Genomic DNA, 23,186 nt, shown 5'->3' with positions numbered 1-23,186 from the left:
GAACACCTTATCTGAGTCCGCAAGCATGACTCAGACCTTTCTGTTGCTTACCATTTCAACTCAGCATCTTGCTCTCATGCCCACATATCCGTCCTTGGCCTACTGCAATGTTCTAGTGAAGCCCTACGCAAACTGGAGGAACAGCACTTCATCTTCTGATTAAGCACTTTACAGCCTTCCAGACTTAACATTGAGTTCCATAACTTCAGATCATAAACTCTCTCCTCCATCTTTATTCTTTTTTAAATCCAATTTTTTAAAAAAAATTATTTATTCATGTTTAAAACAAACTTATTTTTTATCCCTTTTCCACAATTCTCCTTGCATCCTCCCGTCCCACAGGGCCATCTATCACTCGTTTTGTTTTGCTTTCACAGAGCACTGACCCTTGGTTTGCTATTTCTAATTTACACCATTATCAGCACCTCCTTTAGTCTTTAACACTACCATTAACACTCCCTTTGTCCCTTGTCCATGACACCTTTGTCAAATTTCTCTTGAGCTCCCACCTATCCCTGACCTATTTTGTTCCACCTGCTCGATCCCTCTTAAACAGTAGAAAATCCATCACATTTCTACTTCTCTTTAGCTCTAAAGGAGAATTATATGGACTCGAAACATTAACCCTATTTCCCTCCACAGATGCTACCACATCTGCTGAGTTTTTCCAGCATTTTCTGCTTTTATTCCACTTCAATCATAACAGGTTGAGGGGACCTAGAGTGATGCTCAAACCTACAACCTTCTGATTTTAAGGCAAGTGACCTATCAACTGAACCAAACTGACAATCAGCTATAAAGACTGCAGTGATAGCAAGCCAATCATCCATCAACACAAAGTGCTGTGAGACACTCGGAGATTTGTGCCTCAATATACAGTGGAGTTACCCTATTTCCAACAAGTCTACCAGTAGTACCAGTAGTGCAGATTGAGAGACATAAACTGTTTTAAACAGAAGCAACATCAGGAAACAAATTAATGTAAGAAAACACCTTTGTTCTGTTGGCTTCTAGAGCCAATCATGTGGATTTTTTGCACTGAGATGATTATTGCTTAACTGTAAAAAGGTGATTTGTTGGGAAGGAAAAAGAAATAACTTACATTCAATGAAATGACTAAGCTATAGCTCTGCTCTAATAAAGCGATTAAAAGGAAAACCATACAAAGCCTTTTAAACACTGATTAACCAAACAGATTTTACATAATATGCTGTTTCTTATTTTGTACATGCAGTGAATAAAACTTGAAAGGGCACGTTCATATAAATAAGGAGATCCCATTTATTGCAGGGATTTATTTTGTGGAAAGCAGCACAAAGGAATCCTCACACACACACAAAGGTCTACATGCTAAAGAGGGAGGAATGTGGTGCTGTGTACCTGCATGCAATCCAAGGTATTCTATTAACAGGAGAAATAGAAAATGGAACACCAGTAAATAGAAGCATGCTTCAAACCATTAGAGATTCTCAATCCAATAAATTGCACACATCATTCAATAAAGAAATGTACCAGCTCCATCTGTAAAACTAGGCAGGTCAACTCCTACAATTTAACAGAGATCAGTGATAAATGTTACACAACAAGATAAAATCTAGCTCTGCCCAGTCAGGCATTTTTAGCTCTAATGCATTCTTCTAAAGAAGGAGTCAGGTGCTAAAGAGTTTCAATAATACAGTATCCTACTGCAGACCTCTTTAATAAGATATAGCTACCCAGAGATCATTAGCAGCTCACCATCACCCCAGATTGCTTTTAAACATTTGCTGTTGCTCACATTTCACAGATGTTACACAGATATGTGTGTTCTAAGTGAATGCAACAAAGTTATTAACGTACATCAAGTTCCTGTTCCTGGAATCCAGTTAAGTAGTTGCCATTTCCACAATATTTTAGCCAGATGCAATCAGTAGTGTAACATCAGCTAGTGATGAAAGACCACTCAATCTCTGCACGGCCATCAGTTTGTGAAATCACTTTGCATGACGAATACTTTTTCTGTACATGTGAAATGATAAAATGGTAGTGCCAGAAGTTGCAACCAAACCAACACCTTTACATTTATGGGTTGAGAACATACAAAAATGAGGTGCATATCTATAGATAACAGGAACATGCTCGTGATTTGTGAGCTCGGTCAGGGTCACAATCATTGTCTGGAATCCTTCATGCTGCTTGCCAGCAGTCCGTATGGAGTAAAAACAGGTTAATCACATTAACTTCACTCATCCTCACAATCTAAATGAGTAGCTAAATATCCATATCCAGTCTAGGGAGATAGTCAATACATTTAGGAGCAGCTGGCGCTGAATGGCTGGATACAGAATGGCTCCATAGTGGGCTGGAATCAGAGCATCTATTGACACCAATGCATCAACCAAAGAGTTGGAGGCAGAATGGGACTTATGACAAGACTAGGCAGTCTATTTGACAGCAGAGTCTATTTACACAGCAAAGTGCAAAGAGAACTTACTTAAATGGCTCACTGTGCATTAACAGTCTAAAAGTCAATATGAGCAAAAGCAAACAGAACACATGACCGAAACTGCAGCAAAGTCGCTTAATAAAAGCAGGGCAATTTCACTGGCAAAATGCAGTGAGTGTATACGCTACGTGTAAAATCAATCCCAGTCACTCACAGCAGTGCACGCTCTAGACATGATTGGTGAGGAAATTCACCAATCATCTCCATTCTGGTTTGGAATAATAGTGTCACCATATGCAGCTGCTGGATATAGATTGGCTTGAGAGCACTCAGCATTGAGTAGCCTGGGAACTGAACAGATCAGAATGTGCTGTCAAAATTCTTCAGGTTATGGCATCTGGAATCTGTCTGTGGGCTGTTTTTAGGTACAGAATGTATTGTTCGGAAGCTGTCCACATGATGTTTGTAGCTACAAGTTTTCCTGTTTGGAAGCTGTGTGTGATGTCTGTAGGCTCAGCATGTGCTGTCAGGAAGCAATATGTGCATTGTCTTCAGGTAAACAGCTTCCACACAGCACACTCTGGATGGTGTCTGTAGGCATAAAATGCGAAGTCCGGAGGTTGTGTATGATGTCTGTAGGCAAAGTGTGTGACATCTGGAAGTTGTGTATGGTGTCTGTAGGCACAGAGTGATGTCTGGAAATTGTGTATGGTGTATGTAGGAGGCAGAGTGTGTTGTCTGGAAGTTGTGTATGGTGTCTGAGGCACCAAGTGTGTTTTCTTGAAGCTGTGAGTAGTGTCTGTAGGCACAGAGTGTGCCTGGGCTCTGACACCTGCATTGATGCTACAGATGGAAAGAAAATATTGAGGAGAGATCCACCTGAGTGCAGCGAATACATTAAATTCCCCCAGTTCCTCTACATGTCTAAGTTCAGACCTCCCGATTTTCCAATGTACACTGTATTTTGGCAATCGGGTGCACCTGCACACAGACCCAGGAGTTATTTCCCTTTTTTTTTTTTTAGAGAATTTAGTGGTTGAGAAGTGATTTATTTTATAAAACACTGCTTCACCCTCAACTGGAGAACTGTGTCCACACTTTAGGAAGGATGTGAAGGTATTAAGAGATCGTGCAGAAAAGATTTATAAGGATGGCTCCACCTGAGGGAATTTCAGTTAAATAGAAAGATTAATGAAGTTGGGACTGTTCTCCTTGGACAAGAGAAGGTTGAGAGGAGATTTTGATGTAAGTATTCAAAATCATTAAGGTCTGGAGAGAGTAGATAGGGAGATACTGTTCCCATTGGTGGAAGGATTGAGAGCCAGAGGGCACAGATTTAAGGTAATTGGCAAAAGAAGCAATGGTGACATGAGGAATCTTTTTTATGCAGGAGTGATTAGGATCTGGAATGTACTGCCTATGAGTGCAGTGAAGGCCTTTAAAAGGGGAACTGGGTCATTATGTGAAAAGTAGAAATTTGCAGGGCTATGGGGAAAAGGCAGGGGAGTGGCAATAAGTGAATTGCTCCTTCAGAGGTGCAGCACAGACACAACAGACCAAATGGTCTCCATCTGTGCTGTAACCATTTTATGACTGTATGATTTTTGCAGAACATTTGGGGCTTCACACCCAGAATTACACTTGCTTAAAGTTGGAGTGAGGTTACTTGAGACTCCTGCACAAATTCTACAGAAGATATCCCACATAAGTTAAAGTTGAAAGCCATAACTGTATATTCAGTACCAGACTCAAGATGTCTCCCATTAGCAGTACCTGGTTGCTATCTGTTGCTGTGGGTTTGCTGTGCCTGTAAACACTGCAAGATCATTTATTCAGGGTTCATGCCAGAGTCATCCGTCTCTCCTTGAAGTCAGTACAATGACAAAACCATCGAAGAGATCAGTTAAAGAGCTGAGAGTTCAAACACTGAGGATGCTCAAACAGCTAAGTGTGGATTTCACTTTCCAATGACAGGTTTCATGGTAGGCTGAGGATTCAGTTAGAAATGTGTTTGTGAACATTGATCACATGTAGTTCCGAAGGAGAGTCACATTAGACCCAAAATGTTAACCCTGTTTCACTCTGCACAGACATTGCCAGATCTGCTGAGTTTCTCCAGCATTTTCTGGTTTTATAACATGTTCTCTTACCTCCAGTAACTGGACCACACCTTCATGTTCCTTCTTTGCTTCAAACTGAGCCTTAATTTGAAAAACAAAGCAGGTTAATTAAACTTCTGTACATTGACTGCTGCCTGCACCAGGAGGTTTAGAAAAAAACTATTTTTAATGGGGTGATTAGACTCTGGGATTGCCTGTCACAAACCATTATTAATGCAGAATCTGTTAAATGTTTTAAAAGAAATGAGGTAATTACTTGAAAAAGGAAGATCAAACTTAAACTCTCTTTTTTGTATGAAGAGCAGGCAGGAGACTGGGATTGCGCTACGCCGTTCATTTGGGGAGAGCAGCACAGACCCAATGGCCATATCGGCTGTTTCTATGTTTGAATGTACTATGATAATAGATTGTGCTTGAAGATGCAACCTCTTTATCTCTATATTGATATGTCAGAATAATTGACCAGCCTAGCTTCCTCACCAACTGCTTTTATTAAAATTCCAGACCTGCTCCCTGCTCTTGGTACATTACGAATAGATATTCCGAGTTTTTGAAATTTCTCCCCTGCCAGAAACTTACTATGAAACATTAGTTTGCCAAATATTGTTGTCATTAAGAGTTTTTGGAAAGGATCTCAATTTTCTTTGTCCTGCTGGTTTTCATTTCACTTCTATGAGGCGAACCAGTGTTACCGGATTTCTCAAGTAGAGTGCTATGAGTTTCAGTTCTGTGGAGCCATACTGAGCTGCAGAGCTGTTAATAGACAATGTTTAGGTAGGTGACAGAGCATACGTAGTCAGAATCCACACTCCAGCAATGTGCATCACAGAGACAAAACAACAGCCTGAATTAGTTAATCTTAATATATGTGAATAGGTTGTGAGCTGAAGCAGAATTAATCCAAAAATTACTTTTCAAATAAAAACCCAGCTTTAAAAGTGTAGCCTGTCCCAAATGAAATCCTATACCTACCTGTAACTGGCATATTGATGAGGAATCAGTTTTAAAATATGAATATACTTTTACAAGCTCCTTGATAGATCAGCAAGTTCACTCAATGGTGGAATTTTCCCATAATAAAACTAAGTGCGGCGGCGGGCAGATACGGCAGCGCCCAGCCCACCAGCCGTAATGGTGGCAACTCGCGCCCAATTCTCTGCTTGGAGCCTCATTAGCCATGCAGACGCATATATCGGTCCGACTGACCTGGCAAGTTGGGAATTGATTCTTCCGCCTGCTGCCAGCTGGCAGGTTCGAAGGTCCAGGTGCCAAATTTAAACGTCGGTCCAACACACAATCTCACTCTCTCCAGCCCACCAGAGATGTCCGGCAGCCAAAGGAGGAAGGCCAAGAGCCTGAACAGGAAGGCAGCACCCCACTTCTTGCACAAGGCCCTCCAGGCCTTGATCAGAGGGGTGCAGGCACACAGGCTCTATCGCAGGGTTGGCTGCAGGAAGCGCAGCAGCCTCACCATCGCGGAGCAGGTCAGGGCCTGCACCCGAAGTGCCACCCCGTGCAGGAAGAGGATGAATGATCTCTCCCGCTCCACCAGGGTAAGTCATCCTTCAACATACTCCAATATCAAACTCTCATCACGGCATCATGCACTCAAATGGCTACTCTCTTCAGGGGTCTCACACAAACCATTAGTGGGGGACACATATTCTCTCACCAAGACTTTCATATCACCACTATCCCATCTATCATATTGCTCACAGTCCATCCTCTGGTCCTTCTGGGGAGGGCTCACCACACACAGGGAACATGCATTTCACCCAACCTCTGCTCCATCCCTTCTCATCACATGCCTTTTTTTCTTCTTCATACAGGACAAGCTGATGCACAACAGGCATCACAGACCGGGAGAGGGGCAGCCAACATCATCGCCCTCAGTGAGTTTGAGGAGGCTGCAGCCGAGCTGGCTGGGGAGGACAGGGTTCGATCCTGTGGGGAAGGGGAGATTGGCCTCTCCCACCAACCCATTATGGATCACAGCTCCATCACTTCATCAAATCCTGACAATCAGAGTGAGTCATGTGCAGTCTTTTCTAGCTCATGTTCATTAGCTGAAACTCTATTTTCTAGGCACCGGCAGATCGAGGCCCCCAAGCCAGTCCAACACCACCAATGCAAGTCCCCAGACTTCATCCGAGGAGGAAGCACCGGAAGAACCATCACGGCGCTGACACGCACTCTCCACCCTCCACACATGTTGGTGGACCACTGATGTAGATTAGGCTCGGGCTCACTTTCTGGGGAACACTTCACTACCACATCCCTGCAGCAGTTGGGGGCAGGGACAGCCCAGGTCTCTGGCACTGTGAGGGATGCTGGAGACCAGCCACCCGCTTGAGTCAGATGATGAGAATTTGGAAGCACTTGCCAAATTTATGCTGGAGATGCAATGACAGGCAGCGGAACATCAGGCAGAGATTCAGCAGTCACTCAGCAGACTAGAGCAAGCAATGGAGGCTGTCCACGATCTGTCTAATGTCATGGCTCCGACAGGCGAGTGCCTAGAGGTCAGCATGGGTAGCCTGGCAACCACCATGGAGACCTTGGTCCAGTAGGTCTTGCCAGATTTGCGCTTGACCCTGCACTCCATGGCCACACACCCTGGTGGACACTATCAGGATGTGGGTGACATGGGGACAAGGCACCTTGACACCCCCCCCCCTCCATCCCCCCCCAGATGCATCATTTCCTGCAGGATCAGGGCGGGGCCCTCAGGCACCCACAGGGAGGATGAGCGTCAGCCAGGCACTCCAGGAGGCTCCTCTCAGGACACTCCAAGGGTGTGTAGCTGCTCACAGCCACCTCTGCCTGTGACTCCAGCTTCTCAGGCCGCCATGGGAGCTTCTGCCCCTGAGCAAGTGACCCTTATCAGACTGGGGCCCTCCAGGATAGGATTAGGCTCAGGTGTGATGTCTCCACAATCCAGTAGTCTGCTTGTATTTATAGTCAATGTTTACACAAGAATATTATCACAGGCAGATTGCTGGAGATTGCAAGAGCCCAATAAGAGGTCCATGTCCTAAGCCAAAGAGGGAAAAAGATGGAATCTTACTACCTGTTGCAATCGTTCCACTTCATGCTGCTTGGCCTGCAGAATTGTCAACGCTTCTTCATGTTCCAATTCCAGCTGGTGCCTGCGCTCTGCCACCTCTCGCATGTGCTGCACAGAGAAATGTTAGTTACTCACTGACTGCACAGGAGCTACAGTTCACAGTGCCAGATACAGCCCTCTGAAATTACACTGCCCAGTCATCATGTACAACTCTGCAGAAGACTAAAGGTTCCCTGTACTGGGACAGCCTATTAAAAACATTAAGTTTTCTGTTTCTCAGTGGCTGTGTTAATACAGAGTGTCCTCTACTGAAGCGGTGCTGGAAGTATATTGCCTTCTATCAATGCTCTGCTGGAAACACACAAACTCATATCAGGTCTTTTTGGAAATACATCACCTCATACACCTCTTTCCAGGACTAAACTCCTCTCCCACCCAGTTTTACATAACTCTATCTGGCCAGTTCTAAAGTTCATCCCACACTATTCAATAGATCCCTCATCCCCAGTTTTACAATGCCCCCAGCTCCATTCAGCTATTTTCTTCCTTAGTCTATAAACCCATACACCCCATAACCCCGGTTCTGCCTTCTCATTATATTTTCTATCAGTATTTGAGCTCTCTTAGGAAATGCTCCTATTTGCACCTCAGAAACTTGGTGTCACTTATTCAAACTTCTTCTCCTTTCATTCAGCAGGCACGAAGACTCAATGTTTAGGGAATGCTAGCAATGTGCTATGAGCTACCCAAGCTCTGCAATCTCCCACTAGGATATGTATTTATTATGGCAATGTTCTGTGAGTTACCTGAGCTCATCAATGTCTCACTCACACTGCAATGTAGATTTATCTTTTTGTAAATGGTACGACTAGTGATCTTACCTTCAGGACCTGCTCTAGGTTCTCCAGCTTGGCTTGGAGTCGCTGATTCTCCTTCAGAGATGAATCTCGTTCTGCTGTCACCACTGAGAGTTTCCCTCTCAGGTCATTGTTGTGAGCTTTAATCTGCATCAAATACATGCATTTCAGCACAGTGAGGAAGGACCAAGGGAACACAATTACCAAATTTCACACTTCACTACTGTATAAAAATATACTGAATTTGTCAGCAAGCTCAGAATAATCTTCTGCTTACTTTGTAAATAATGTAGATAGCTTCTGATCACAGCAAAGGCTTGGGACCTGGACTAGTTTGGAGGTATAAGTAATGCAACAGTATTTTACACCTAAATTCCAGGCCCTTGGAAAATACTTGAAATGATGTTACCTATCCATTCCTCTCCTCTCTTCCATATAATGTTTTTATTTCTAAATCAGCTCTATGATAGCTGCAAAGAAGTGCTTGTGAATAAGGCTTAAGAAACAGCATCCCAATGTCATTCCTAAGGATAAAGATGAGATGCTGGTAACTGGCAGAAAGAAAGAGAGAAAACGAAGAACATATTTTGTAATTCCAAAACAGAATAAATTGGTATATATATGCTCAGTCAGAAGCTTACAAATGTATGAGAAACACTTTAGCTGAAAAAGTGGGAGAAACAGAGTACAAAATAGGGGCAAGGGAACCCAGTTCAGAATGAGGGTAAAGGAACACAGTACAGAATGGGGTGAGGGGAGGGAAAGGCAGTACAAAATAGAGCAAAGGGAGGACAAGACAACAGGAAGAGGGGTATACAGCACAGAATGGGTGAGAGAAAAACAGGACAGAATGGAAGATGACGAGCAGTATGAGTGTGACAAAGAAGATTTCAAACCAAGTTTCTAATTTCTTTGTTCTTATATATGTTGATTATTAAATACAAATACGTGGCCGACAGCTATGAGAAATCAAGTCATTTGAACAATGTCATTTAGGGAATAACAGTGGGTAGCAAAGGATTTATTGATTATAGAACATGCATTATCGTGCAAACATAGAGCAGATAATGTCTAAGTTAAAAGATACAAATTAATTTCTGCCTCACTGGGATATGGCTGTGGAAGGGTTGGCTCTGTGCACTGAGAAGGGATGAAGCCAAGCATTACCTTTTCAGTCTCTTGTGCCTCTTGGCTAAGTCGGATGGTCTCTTCAGTTAGCCGTGCATTCTCACTCCAGGCTTGTTTCAGCTCATTCTCCTGTAAGTAAAAGCACACACGTTCTAACCAGGAATGGGCTGAGCATTCAAATTCAGGCTGTGCATCAACCTTTCAGTTTATTTCCATCCACTAACTTTCAGTGGCTCATATTCCAGCAGATGGTCCAAACCCTTTCCTACCTTTCTATTCCAATAATAATTTGCTGAAATCAGAGTACAGAACAGAGACAGCTAACCTTTGGAGCAAGTGGACCCGATGACTATATCACTAGTGCACAATAACCTTAATACAAGTGACAAAAAGGAAAGAGATGGCAGCAATGGTGTTGGACATCAGGGCAATGGTATTCCAACAGGTCAGGTCTCAGAGCAGTAAGAGACCAAGCCTCAGAGAAGCAATACACTGGACCTCAGCACAGAAATCCAGCATGCTACAGAGCAACGCCACCTTCACATTGAGGATACCCTCCATCATGTTGTGTGGCACTACCACCATGCTAAATGGGATAGATTTTGAACAGATCTAGCAAGTCAAGACTGGGCATCCATGAGGCTCTGTGGGCCATCAGCAACAGCAGAATAGTATTCGACCACAATCTGTAAGCTCATGGCCTGGCATATCCCCCACTCCACCATTACCATTGAGCCAGGTGATCAACACTGGTTCAATGAAGAGTGCAGGAGGACATGCCAGAAGCAGCACCAGGCATACCTACAAATGAGGTGTCAACCTGATGAAGCTATAACACAGGAATACTTGCATACCAAACAGCATAAGCAGCAAGTGATAGACAGAGCTAAGCGATTCCACAACCAATGGATCAGATCTAAGCTCTGCAGTCCTGCCTCATCCAGCTGTGAATGGTGATGGACAATTAAACAACTCACTGGAGGAGGAGGCTCCACAAACATCCCCATCCTCAATATGGGGGAGCCCAGCACATCAGTGCAAAAGATAAGGCTGAAGCATTTCTTACAATCTTCAGCCGGAAGTTCCGAGTGGATGATCCAACTCAGCCTCCTCCAGAGGTCCCCAGCATCACAGACGCCAGTCTTCAGCCAATTCGATTCACTCCATGTGATCTCAAGAAACAGTTGAAGGCACTGGATACTGCGATTATGGGCCCTGACAACATTCCAGCAATAGTACTGAAGACTATTGCTCCAGAACTTGCAGCGCCCCTAGCCAAGAAGTTCCAGTACAGCTACAACACTGGCATCTACCCGGCTATGAGGAAAATTGCCCAGGTTTGTCCTGTACACAAAAAGCAGCATAAATCCAACCCAGACAATTACAGCCCCATCAATCTACTCTCAATAATCATTAAAGTAATGGAAGGGGTCATCAACAGTGCTATCAAGCGGCACTGATGCCCAGTTTGGGTTCTGCCAGGGCCACTCAGCTCCTGACCTCATTACAGCCTTGGTTCAAACATGGACAAAAGAGCTGAACTCTTGAGGTGAGGTGAGAGTGACTGCCCTTAGCATCAAGACAGCATTTGACTGAGTGGTATCAAGGAGCCCTAACAAAACTGGAGTCAATGGGAGTCAGGGGGAAAACTCTCCGCTGTTTGGAGTCATACCTAGCACAAAGGAAGATGCCTGTGGTTATTGGAGATCAGTCATTGCAGCTCCAGGACATCACTGCAAGAGTTCCTCAGGGTAGTTAGCGTCCCAGGCCTAGGTCAGAAGTGGGCATGTTTGCTGATGATTGCACAATATTCAGCACCATTCGCCAATCCTCAGATACTGAAGCAGTCTATGTCCAAATGCAGAAAGACCTGGACAATATCCAGGCTTGGGCTGACAAGTGGCAAATAACATTCGTACCATACACGTCAGGCAATGGCCATCTCCAACAAGAGAAAATCCAAGCATCGCCCCTTGGTGTTCAATGGCATTACCATCACTGAATCCCCCACTATCAACATCCTGGGGGGTTACCATTGACCAGAAACTGAACTGGACTAGCCATATAAACACTGTGGCTGCAAGAGCAGGTCAGAGGCTAGGAATCGTGCGATGAGTAACTCACCTCCTGACTCCCCAAAGCTTGTCCACCATTTACAAGGCACAAGTCAGGAGTGTGATCGAATACTCTCCACTTGCCTGGATTAGTACAGCTCCCACAACACTGAAGAAGCTTGACACCATCCAGGACAAAGCAGCCCACTTGATTGGCACCACATCCACAAACATTCACTCCCTCCACCATCGACGCACAGTAGCAGCAATGCGTACAATTTATAAGATGCACTGCAGGAATTCACCAAGGCTCCTTAGACAGGAGCTTCCAAACCCACAACCACTACCATCTAGAAGGACAAGGGCAGCAGATAGATGGGAAAACCACCACCTGAAAGTTCTCCTCCAAGTCTCTCACCATCCTGACTTGGAAATATATCACCATTCCTTCGCTGTCGCTGGGTCAAAATCCTGGAACTCCCTCCCTAACAGCATTATGGGTGTACCTACACCACATGGACTGCAGCGGCTCAAGAAGGCAGCTCACCACCACCTTCTCAAGGGCAATGAGGGATGGGCAATAAATGCTGGCCTAGCCAGCGACACCCACATCCCATGAACGAATAAAAAAACAAAAACGAAAAATAAACCTACTGCGCTGCAGAACAATAAAACTTCTTACCTCGGCCGGGAGGGGGCAACCACACCCCTCACCTCGGGAGGGGGTGACCACACCCCTCGCCTCGGGGGGGCGGCGACACCCCTCGCCTCGGGGGGCGGCTACACCCCTCGCCTCAGGGGGGCGGCGACACCCCTCGCCTCAGGGGGGCGGCTGTACCCCTCAGCTTGGGGGGGGCGGCCATATCCCTCACCTCGGGGGGGGCGGCCATACCCCTCGCCTCGGGGGCGGCCACACCCTTCACCTTGGGGTCAGTGAGGAAGGACATTTAATCAGGCAGGAGGGCAGTGGGAGGCGACCCTGCCCACCCCAAATAAACCTGGGGTGGGAAGGCTCATGGATGACCTTCCCACTAGCTGCCGATTTAAGGTAATTCAGGGAACAATTAATGCCCACTTAAGGGATTCACCCCACCGCGCTGGTATTCACCCAGCCGTGGGCAGGAGACTAGCCATGCAGGAAGCTTGAAAAGTAAACCCTGTCAGGGTTGATTACGGGCTTCCGGGGTGGAGGGCGGGGTTCCTCTTTCAAAGGGACTCAGTACCTGATCGAGGGACTCGGCATCGGAAAAGGAGGGGGTGTGCCTGTTAAGAGTTGTTCCCCTGCCGTTGTTGCCGAACTACCTCTTCTCTCACCTCCCACCTGTGGCCTGGGTCCCTCAGTGATCTTAGACCTCAGGCGGGTGCATTATCAACAGCAGCCATTGCTCCCACTGCCAGCCTCTGATTGGACAGAAGGTCTTGGGGTGAGGGGGGGGATTTCCACCCCCAAAGGCCTACACCAGATGGACTGCAGCAGTTCAAGAAGGCAGCTCACTGCCACCTTCTCAAGGGCAGTTAGGGATGGGCAATATATGCTGGGCCAGCCAGCAACACCCACATCCCATGAATGAATATAAAAAAAAATCCCTGTCAGAATGATGTCTGCTTGACCACACATTCTAATCTGTCAGTTTAATTTCACCACAGGTATAAAACATGGGGAAGGCCTGCTGCTGCCCAGTTAAGTGCCTAATGGGCACTTAAAACTGCAGGCCTTCCCAAAAAGAGGCGGAGTGGGGCTCTCACTGGCTCTCCAGCCAGTGCGCAAGACCCCGCCGCCTCCTTTAAGTACCACGCACCGTGACAACGTACATCAGACCAACAAACTATGAATCCCATGGGTTGGAGCAGCCACACATTTGGAGCAAAAGGAGAGAATTATATTCAAAAAGCCTCAAAGCTATTTACTAAAACTGAACAAAGGAATGCCAGGCAAGTCAGTGAACCTCAGTAATAATTGTGGTTTGTAATCACATGGTTCAAACCTGGAAAGAAATTCAGTGGCAGCTATCACAGCCATATGGACAAACGGAGCACCATCACCAACTGCAGAGGTAGCAACAGCAAGAGGCTATGTAAATACCTGGCACACCTGATCATATCCCTAAACACCACTCATTTCCAATAATGGACAGCAACAGTTCGGCTCACTGAAAAATTTATTTAATTTCAATCCTTATGAAAACTTTTTCCAAATGGAATTTTCTGAGCTCATGGACTGCTAGTTGTCGAAAGGTCTGGCCAGCCTCAGATTAAAAAGAAATCTACTCTGCGAGTGACAAATAATGATGGGATGATTCAACATGTACTGGGTACTCGTGCGGCTCAGGTACTGTGCAGTAACTTCTCGATGTTCTGGATGGACAGGGGTTGTCACTAGCTGTTCACTGCTCTTGAACAAAGTGGGACCTTGAATAAAGTGAGATTTACTGCTGCCTTGCAGGCCATGTCAACAAACAGCCACTATCAGGTTTAATGTCTCCTTGATTAAGGAGATAGTGCACAAGTGTGAGCTCAGTATTAGCCCAATCACCCATAGCTAGCTCACGTGTTTTGGTTGGACGGAGTGTAGCTTCAACATTGAAATTTCAGAGAACTTTTCTGCATGGAGAAGAGAGTCTCAGACAGAAAATGTGAAAATCTGGCCTTAATGTACTTTGCGTCAAAACAGATTCAGGAACCTTACACAAACTTAATTGGAATAATCAAAAATTCCAAAATACAATTTTTACATAAAAATTATGGGTGGAATTAAATACCCCACCAAAACCCTGGAGATGAGTTTCAGAGGTCGGGGGTGGTGGGTGTTTGATCAGGCGGGAAGATGCAGATTGGGGACCCTGCCACCTTCACGTTTTCCTGATCAAGTTCAGGGCAGGAAGGGTAGAGAGCAGTCTTCCTGCCCAGAGACCAACTGAGGGCCTTAAGTAGCCACTGGTTGGCAAGGGACTTGCTGCGTGAGAAAACCGCTCTTGGGTTTGCCTGTGTCCTAGCTGGGGGTGATCCCTCGTTCTCAGGAACTCTGCACGATCAAGAAATCCAGGTCCAGGGACCGGGGGCCCTCTTAAAGCCACCTCCCCTACCCCTGCCTCCTGCCTCACCTGCGTCCACCCTCCTCCATGATCCCCATCCCACCACACTCACCTCTATCTGGGGATCCAGCGGTGATTCTCAAGGTAGGCTGGAGTGTTCTACCTGCAGTGGCTACCACTCCCAGTGGTACTGCCGGTATTCAAGAGCTTCTCATTGGCCAACAGCTCTTGGGGCAGGATTTTAGCTTTACTGGAGGGACTTGATTGTATGGGAGACCCGATGTTGTCCTGGCAAGTACCTGATTGTCTTGTAATAGCATCGGGCCTTCCAGTGACAAATGACGTAAGGTTCTTTCACCAGCTCACCAACTGGTAGGTGGGACTCCCGTCACACATAATAAATTTCACCCTATATGAATATGTGTGTGTATATATATATATATAGATATACACACATAGACATGTGCGTGCATATATAATATATATATATATATACTCACCTATTACAAATACATACATAATTCTACTAACTGTAAAAATGCTACATATAAAATTGTGTACACACTTCTACAATAGGTTCAGCTTGCATATTTCATATTACACACACTTACTATTCAAGACTCTCACAACATAGTGAGAGACAGATGAGCCTTTCCTATTCTCACACTGTTTCACATTTATACGTTAAAACAGATGGGAGCACACATACCAGATCCTCACATATCCGCTGGCGTTTCTTTATCTCTTGCTCATGGCTTTCACATTCTTTCCGTTTTTTACATAACTCTGTTTCCTGGGAAGAATAAACAAAATATTGTTGGGACTATTTTACAACCATAATTGGACAAAAATCCAGGAGGTGGCGATAATGTTTCTTTACATCGGCAACAAACATCTTTAATCACTAAGCAGTGATTATCCTCCTGTGAGGGAGGTAATCAGGTCTCTTTAGTATTGGCTCCAAGATGGAAGTTAGAGCAGTCTACCCCTCTCACTATCATGGTTTATGAGCTATGCAAATCCACAGCTCTCCAGAACACTATTGACCTACCAAACTGGTTCATTAATAGGACCTAGAAGGGTGGACCTGCCACTGTGGCCAAGACTCTTCCCACTCATTTCTGGATTAGCCTGCAAGCTAATGACTTAATCATAAGGTGGTTTTGACTGTATATGCGGCATACTGGCACCTTGCATCAGTCATACTGGGTAAACTCCATCCGTAGTGCTGCCACAAGTGGGGATTCACAAGCTTCAGATTTGCCAACCTGCTCTTATGCTATCTGGGCTAAGAAAAGTTGGGCACGTCTCTACAGGGAGAGAGTGTAGATTCAAACTGATGGTCTATTTCTACAGCTTAGTCTCTGAATATGGTGATAGGTTCCACATGTGTCACACAGCCAGCTAATAAAGAAAATGCATAATAACTTCACGGAAACATTCAATTTAAAAAATTACATTTCAGAAATATCCAAACGGCACAATTAAAACCTACAGTCTGAGCTAAAACTGCACAGAAAGAGTTACTATTGTGAGTGTAACACCACCAGTTTTGGGAGGTTCTTCCAGACCCACTGACCTAGTATTTACTGGGACCAAGTAAGTCTGATCCACTACCCCAGAGGGAGTTGGGGTCAATCCTGAGGGGGAGACGGTGGTGTAGTAGTAATGTCGCTGGGCTAGTAATCTAGGGACCCAGGCTAATGCCCTGGGGGCATGGGTTCAAATCCTACATGGCAGTTAATAAATCTGGAATATAAAGCTAGTCTCAGGAGTAATGGTGACAATGAAATTATCATCATGATGTAAAAACCCATCTGGTTCACTTTAGGGAAGGAAATCTGCTATCCTTACCTAGTATGGCCAGACCCACAGCAATGTGGTTGACTCTTAACTGCCCTCTGAAATGACCTAACAAGGTCAGTTCAAGGCAATTAGGGATTGGCAACAAATACTGGCCTTACCTGTTACACCCATATCCCATGAAAGAATAAAGAAATAAAAAGTTCATCCCTGATTCTGGGGTAATGATATGATGTTTGGGGGAGCTGGGTGGCAGGCACTTGGCCAGCCAGGGGAAAGCACTGCAGCTCCTCCCGGCCCACAAGCAGCGCTGTAAAGGCACTTACCCTTCTCCCCAAAGTAGTCCTTGCTTCAGCTGCTGAGTTTCCCAAGACTTGGGAAACGCAGCAGGCCACAGTAAAATTAGCAAAGCAGTTTAACTCAGATGCTGCCAGCATCATTAGCACTTTTAAATGCCAACCCGCCTCCTGGGAGCAGATTGGTTGGTTGCCCTTTGTCCCGCCTCCATAAAAAAACATAAGTTGCTAGGCTGCAGCTGGCTTCCTGACACGCTTGAAATTTTTCCTGATTTAACCTTCAACCTGTGTATAATCCCATGTGCTCACCGATGGTAAAAGTTCCCCCCCACTGAGTGGGAACAGCACATTGAACAGTCAGTATTTAGAAATCTGGTGTTATAACACTTTATTCTATTATTGTCATCCCACTCTGCCAAGGCTTCACTATATTTTTTCACCACACATTCTGATGGTTCAGTACCTGAGCTGGGTTGCACATCAGAAAGTCAATGCTCAGTACTTTTCAATAATTCAGAGGCATTAGGGAACATTACTTCTCATCTGAATTCAAAGGCCAAACAGAGTTTAAAAAATTAAAAATGAAGCTGGGTGACTGAATTATCAGTGGCATGTATGATTTGAATCACCGCTCCATCCTGTTTCAACACTGTCTTCCTCTCAGCAATACTTTCCAAGCCTGAATCTGACTCTATAGCTCCTGATAACTTTTTCAGTCATACCTTGCTAACATCGTTCAAGAGAATTTACAAAGTCTTTCCTGTAAATGCAGGAAAGAGTAGCAGAGTAGCAAGTGTTGGCTACCACGGATTTGGGTACAGTCCCTGAATTCTGCTACGCGTTTGAGACACCAATAATACAGTCAGGGTAAATCATACCCCTCAGCAGTTCAAAGCCTGGATCATGTCTTCAATTAATCTGTTGTTAAGTGTAAACAAGTTTGGTCTGATTACTCATATTTCATACCTGTGGTGAAATTAAACTGTCAGATTAGAATGTGTGGTCAAGCAGACATTCTGACAGGGATTTTTTATTATTCATTCACGGGATGTGGGCTTCGCTGGCTGGGCCAGCATTTATTGCCCATCCCTACCTGCCTTTGAGAAGGTGGTGATGAGCTGCCTTCTTGAACCGCTGCAGCCCATGTAAAATAGGTACACCCACAGTGCTGTTAGGAAGGGAGTTCCAGGATTTTGACCCAGTGACAGTGAAGGAACGGCGGTATATTTCCAAGTCATGATGGTGAGTGACTTGGAGGGGAATTTCCAGGTGGTGGCATTCCCATCTATCTGCTGCCCTTGTCCTTTTAGATGGTAGTGGTCATGGGTTCGGAAGCTCCTGTTTAAGGAGCCTTGGTGAATTCCTGCAGTGCGTCTTGTAGATGGTACACACTGCTACTGCTGTGCCTCAGTGGTGGAAGGAGTAAATGTTTGTGGATGTGGTGCCAATCAAGCAGGCTGCTTTGTCCTTGATGGTGTCAAGCTTCTTCAGTGTTGTGGGAGCTGCACTCATCCAGGCAAGTGGGGAGTATTCGATCACACTCCTGACTTGTGCCTTGTAGATGGTGGACAGGCTTTGGGGAGTCAGGAGGTGAGTTACTCATCGCGGGATTCCCAGCCTCTGACCTGCTCTTGTAACCACAGTTTTTATAAGGCTAGTCCAGTTCAGTTTCTGGTCAATGGTAACCCGCAGGATGTTGATAGTGGGGGATTCAGTGAAGGTAATATCATTGAATGTCAAGGGGCATGGTTAGATTCTCTCTTGTTGGAGATGGTCATTGTCTGGCACTTGTGTGGCATGAATGATACTTGCCACTTGTCAGCCTAAGCCTGGATATTGTACAGGTCTTGCTGCATTTGGATATGGACTGCTTCAGTATCTGAGGAGTTGCAAATGGTGCTGAACATTGTGCAATCATCAACGAACATCCCCCCTTCTGACCTTATGATGGAAGGAAGGTCATGGATGAAGCAGCTGAAGATGATTGGGCTGAAGACACTACCCTGAGGAACTCCTGCAGTGATGTCCTGGAATTGAGATGATTGACTTCCAACAGCCACAACCATCTCCATTTGTGCTAGGTATGACTCCAACCAGTGGAGAGTTTTACCTGATTCCCATTGACTCCAGCTTTGCTAGGACTCATTGTTGCCACACCCAGTCAAATGTGCCCTTGATGTCAAGGGCAGTCATTCTCACCTCATCTTGGGAGTTCAGCTCTTTTGTCCATGTTTGAACCAAGGCTGTAATGAAGTCAGGAGCTGAGTGACTCTGGCTGAACCCAAACTGGGCATCAGTGAACAGGTTATTGCTAAGCAAGTATCGCTTGATAGCACTTTTGATGATATCTTCCATTACTTTACTGGTGACGGAGGGGAGACTGATGGGGTGGTAATTGGCCAGGTTGGATTTGTTCTGCTTTTTGTGTACAGGACACACCTGGGCATTTTTCCACATAGCCGGGTAGATGCCAGTGTTGTAGCTGTACTGGAACGGCTTGGCTAGGGGCACGGTAGGTTCTAGAGCACAAGTCTTCAGTACTATTGCCAGAATATTGTCAGGGCCCATAGCCTTTGTACAATCCAGAGCCTTCAGCTGCTTCTTGATATTACATGAAGTGAATCAAATTGGCTGAAGACTGACATATGTGATGCTGGGGACCTCTGGAGGTGGCCGAAAAGGATCATCCACTCAGTACTTCTGGCTGAAGAGTGTATCAAATGCCTCAGCCTTATCATGTGCAATGATGTGCTGGGCTCTCCCATCATTGAGGATGGGGATATATGTGGAACCCCCTCCTCCAATGAGTTTTTTAATTGTCCACCACCATTCACGACTGGATGTGGCAGGACTGCAGAGCTTAGATCTGATCCGTTGGTTGTGGGATTGCTTAGCTCTGTCTATCACTTGCTGCTTATGTTGTTTGGAATGCAAGTAATCCTGTGTTAGCTTCACCAGGTTGACAACTCATTTTTAGGTATGCCCTCTTGCACTCTTCATTGAACCAGGGTTACCAGGAGCAATCGAAGACTGGAGTATATAAACTGGATTACATGCCATGAATTACAGCACAGATATCCGAAGGAAGAACTCCAGAAACAAAACACTTTCTGCTAGCAGTTTATCACACATAAACTTGAAAAGACAATTCCAAGCTACTATACCAAAACGAGGCTGCCAGGGCTAGCTAACAACATACCTACAATCCTGTTCGCAGTCAAGCATTTGGCTCTGACTGCAGAAGTAAGTAACTCTTTTCTGAAATGAATACAGTATGAACTGACAATGTTCAACATAGAAAATAGCCAATATTGCCATGTTCAAGACCTCACAAATGTTGAATTCATTTCCTGAGCTTCTCCCCATTCAAAGGAGCCCAACTTATACCAATTGCATCCTCTGCCTGTCTAGAAGAAGCTTTTGAATCCCATTTGGAGATGCCTGATCAATGGGCTCCCAATGGTTAACTCAACAACAACTTCCATCTAACTTGGAACATCCCATTCTACACACACTTTCCAGCAAAACAACAGGCACAAGGAGACCTGTAGTCAGGTGCTCTAAGACAATTAGATCTATGCTTCAGTAGACAATTCACTACAATGTCAACAGCTTGTACTGGGCTTCTAATAAGTAGTCCTCATCACATCCATGGAGCAGGAAAATAAGGCCACCTGAAAACTTACTTTAGAAATTATTACATTTTAAAAGGACCTGCTAAATGCAGCATCAGTAACATCACAACTTGATTTGCAAACAGAAATGGAAAATGAAGGCAGCCTAGCCCCATAACTCTACAGAACTGCAATTTGGATAGACTGAGGACTCTGCATCCATATTCCCTTCCACTGATAGCTTTTCTCAATAGCTAAACATGTTTAGATATGAATGATGTTAATAGGTTCAATATCCAGTCTCATTATTGTACCTGTCAGATATTCAGCGAATGGGCTGATCAGGTACAAATCTCTCACATTCATTTCAAAGATTGTCCATTTAACAGATGTTAAACTTACTGCTCTATACATTCCTGTTCTTCTCTCGATCCTTTTTAAAAATATTAGAATATTACCTATTTTCCAAGCCTTGCCAGTGCACTAATCATTACACTTGAGTCTGATGTAGCGAGCTGCATCAAAGGCTATTACTCTGATCATAGTTTTCAAAATATAAAGTAAAACCATACGCACTGATGAAAGTGGTGTGCTCTAAGTACAGATTCTGTTTTAACATCACATAACCACCATAACATAACAGCTATCTTAAGTCAGTTCTCAACATTTTAGTGTGACTCTAACATCTGCTGCAATGTCCTCTGTACTGCAGCAAATCCCCAAAGCCTAAATGAGTTACTATGCCCAGCCCAAAAATCTATCACAAATTCCTTTGCTGTACATCAGTATCTAAACACAAGCCCTCAACTACAAGGAAATGTCATCAATCTCTGAACTACTGCAGACTCCCACTGGGGGATAGACACTGTCCTCTGCAGCCAAAAGCGTGAGTCCCAATGGCAGCATTGTTTGCCTGGTGCCAAATTTAAGGACATCTCCTCAGGACTGGAGAGGAATTTGGAGTGGGAGGGGAAGGATCTTGTTGTCGTGGTCTATGTGGGTACCAAAAACATGGGTATGACAAAGAGGATGTTCTGAGGGAGCAGGAGCAGCTAGGGGTGAAACTGAAAAGCAGAACCACAAAGGGTCATAATTTCTGGATTACTACCTGAGCCACGATTGGCATAGGATAAATAAGATCAAAGAATTGAATGCAAGGTTCAAAGATTGGTGTGGAAGAAACAGATTTCAATTCATGCCAAAGGAAAGAGGGAGCAGTGCCATTGGGATAGCCTTCACCTGAACCGCGCTGGGACCAATGTACTGCCAAATCATATAACTAGGACTGTAGAGAGGGCTTGAAGCTGGAGAGTCGGGCTGGGGTGATGGTGCGGTGGATTGGGGGGGGGGGGGGGTGCAGGGGGATTGCGGTGGGGCAGGGGAGAAAGTTAAATAGAAATTTCAACACAAGCAGGATACTACTGCAAGTAATGATAACCAGAGTGTGACAGAAAGGGACAGAACATGATAGGAAGGGACAGAGCGTACAAACCTAAGAGTGCACCAGCAAGTAAGGTTGGAGTAGGCAAAAATGGTAAAAAAAAAACAGAATTAAAGGCTCTTTACCTGAATACATGCAGCATTTTTAACAAGGTGGGTGAATCAATAGCATAAACAGAAATAAATGAGTAAATGATGGCCATTACAGAGATGTGGTTGCAAAGTGGTTGGGACATGAACATGCAAGGCTATTTCATATTTTGGAAGGACAGGAAGAATGGAAAAGGAGATGCAGTAAATAGAGGATGAGATCAATACAGTGTAGTGAGTAGTGAGAAGTGATCTTGGTTTGGAGGATCAAAATGTAGAATCATTTGGGTGGAGATAAGAAATAGCAAAGGAATGAAGTCACTGATGAGAGTGGTTTATAGGCCTCTAAAAGTAGCTACAGTGTAGGATGGTATAAAAGTCAAGAAATAGTGCAGGCTTGTAAGAAAGATACTGCAACAATCATGGGAGATTTCAATCTTCATGTAGATCGAACAAATCAAATTGACAAAGTTAGCCTTTGGATAAGCTCATCAAGTGTATTCAGGACAGTTTCTTATAATAGTACATTCTGGAATAAACCAGGGGACAGGCTATTTTGGTCCTGGTAATGTGTAATGAGACATGATTAATTAATGACCTCATGGTAAAGGATCCTTCAGGTGGCAGAGATCAAAATGTTACAGAATTTCATGTTCAGTTTGAGGGTGAGAACTTGGGTCTGAAACCAGGGTCTTAAACTGAATAAAGGCAATAACACGGGTATGAAGGCAGAGGTGGCTTAAGGGGAATGGGAAAAATAAGTTAAAAGGTAAGAAGGTAGAAAAACAATGGCAGACATTTAAGGAGAAATTTCATAAATCGCAACAAAAATATATTCCATTGAGAAAGAAAGGCTCTACGAGAAGGATGCACCCATCTGTAGCTAACCAAGGAAGTTAAGGATGGTATCAAATTGAAAGATATACACTGCTACAAAGATCAATGGTAGGCCAAAATATTGGGAAAACTTTAGAAACCAGCAAAAAATGACTAAAACATTAATAGAAGAGCGAGAAATTGTATAACAGAAAACTAGCAAGAAATATAAAAACAGACAGTAAGAGCTTCTACAAGTATATGAAAAAGAATAAGAATAGCAAAAGTGAGCATTTTTCTCCTTAGAGAAAGACACTTGGGGAATTAATGAGAAACAAGGAAATGGCAGAGACTTTGAACTAGTATTTTCTATCTGCCTGCACAATAGATGACACAAAAAGCATCCCAAGAATAGTAAAAAAAAAGCAGGGGGCAAAGGGAAAG

The 23,186-nt window shown here is 44.5% G+C and overlaps 1 protein-coding gene across 8 annotated transcripts in view; it reads right to left on the bottom strand.

Moving 5' to 3' along the window:
* LOC121283223 (RIMS-binding protein 2) overlaps positions 1–23,186 on the bottom strand; it is a 340,915-nt gene that overhangs the window by 86,591 nt on the left and 231,138 nt on the right. For 7 of the 8 annotated variants that reach the window (XM_041197524.1, XM_041197521.1, XM_041197525.1 and 4 more), the window contains exons 6-11: positions 15,393–15,476; positions 9,637–9,726; positions 8,494–8,616; positions 7,616–7,720; positions 4,576–4,626; positions 1,513–1,545 (exon numbers count right to left, since the gene is read on the bottom strand). In XM_041197524.1, the coding sequence (XP_041053458.1) occupies positions 1,513–1,545; positions 4,576–4,626; positions 7,616–7,720; positions 8,494–8,616; positions 9,637–9,726; positions 15,393–15,476 (486 nt within the window). The remainder of the gene's footprint in view (positions 1–1,512; positions 1,546–4,575; positions 4,627–7,615; positions 7,721–8,493; positions 8,617–9,636; positions 9,727–15,392; positions 15,477–23,186) is intronic. The other variant, XM_041197523.1, reaches the window with a different exon arrangement.

The sequence above is a fragment of the Carcharodon carcharias genome, chromosome 10, assembly GCF_017639515.1.
Source record: "Carcharodon carcharias isolate sCarCar2 chromosome 10, sCarCar2.pri, whole genome shotgun sequence".
NCBI lineage: Eukaryota > Metazoa > Chordata > Chondrichthyes > Lamniformes > Lamnidae > Carcharodon > Carcharodon carcharias.
Note: the sequence above shows the minus strand (reverse complement) of the source record. Positions and strands in the feature narration are given on the sequence as shown.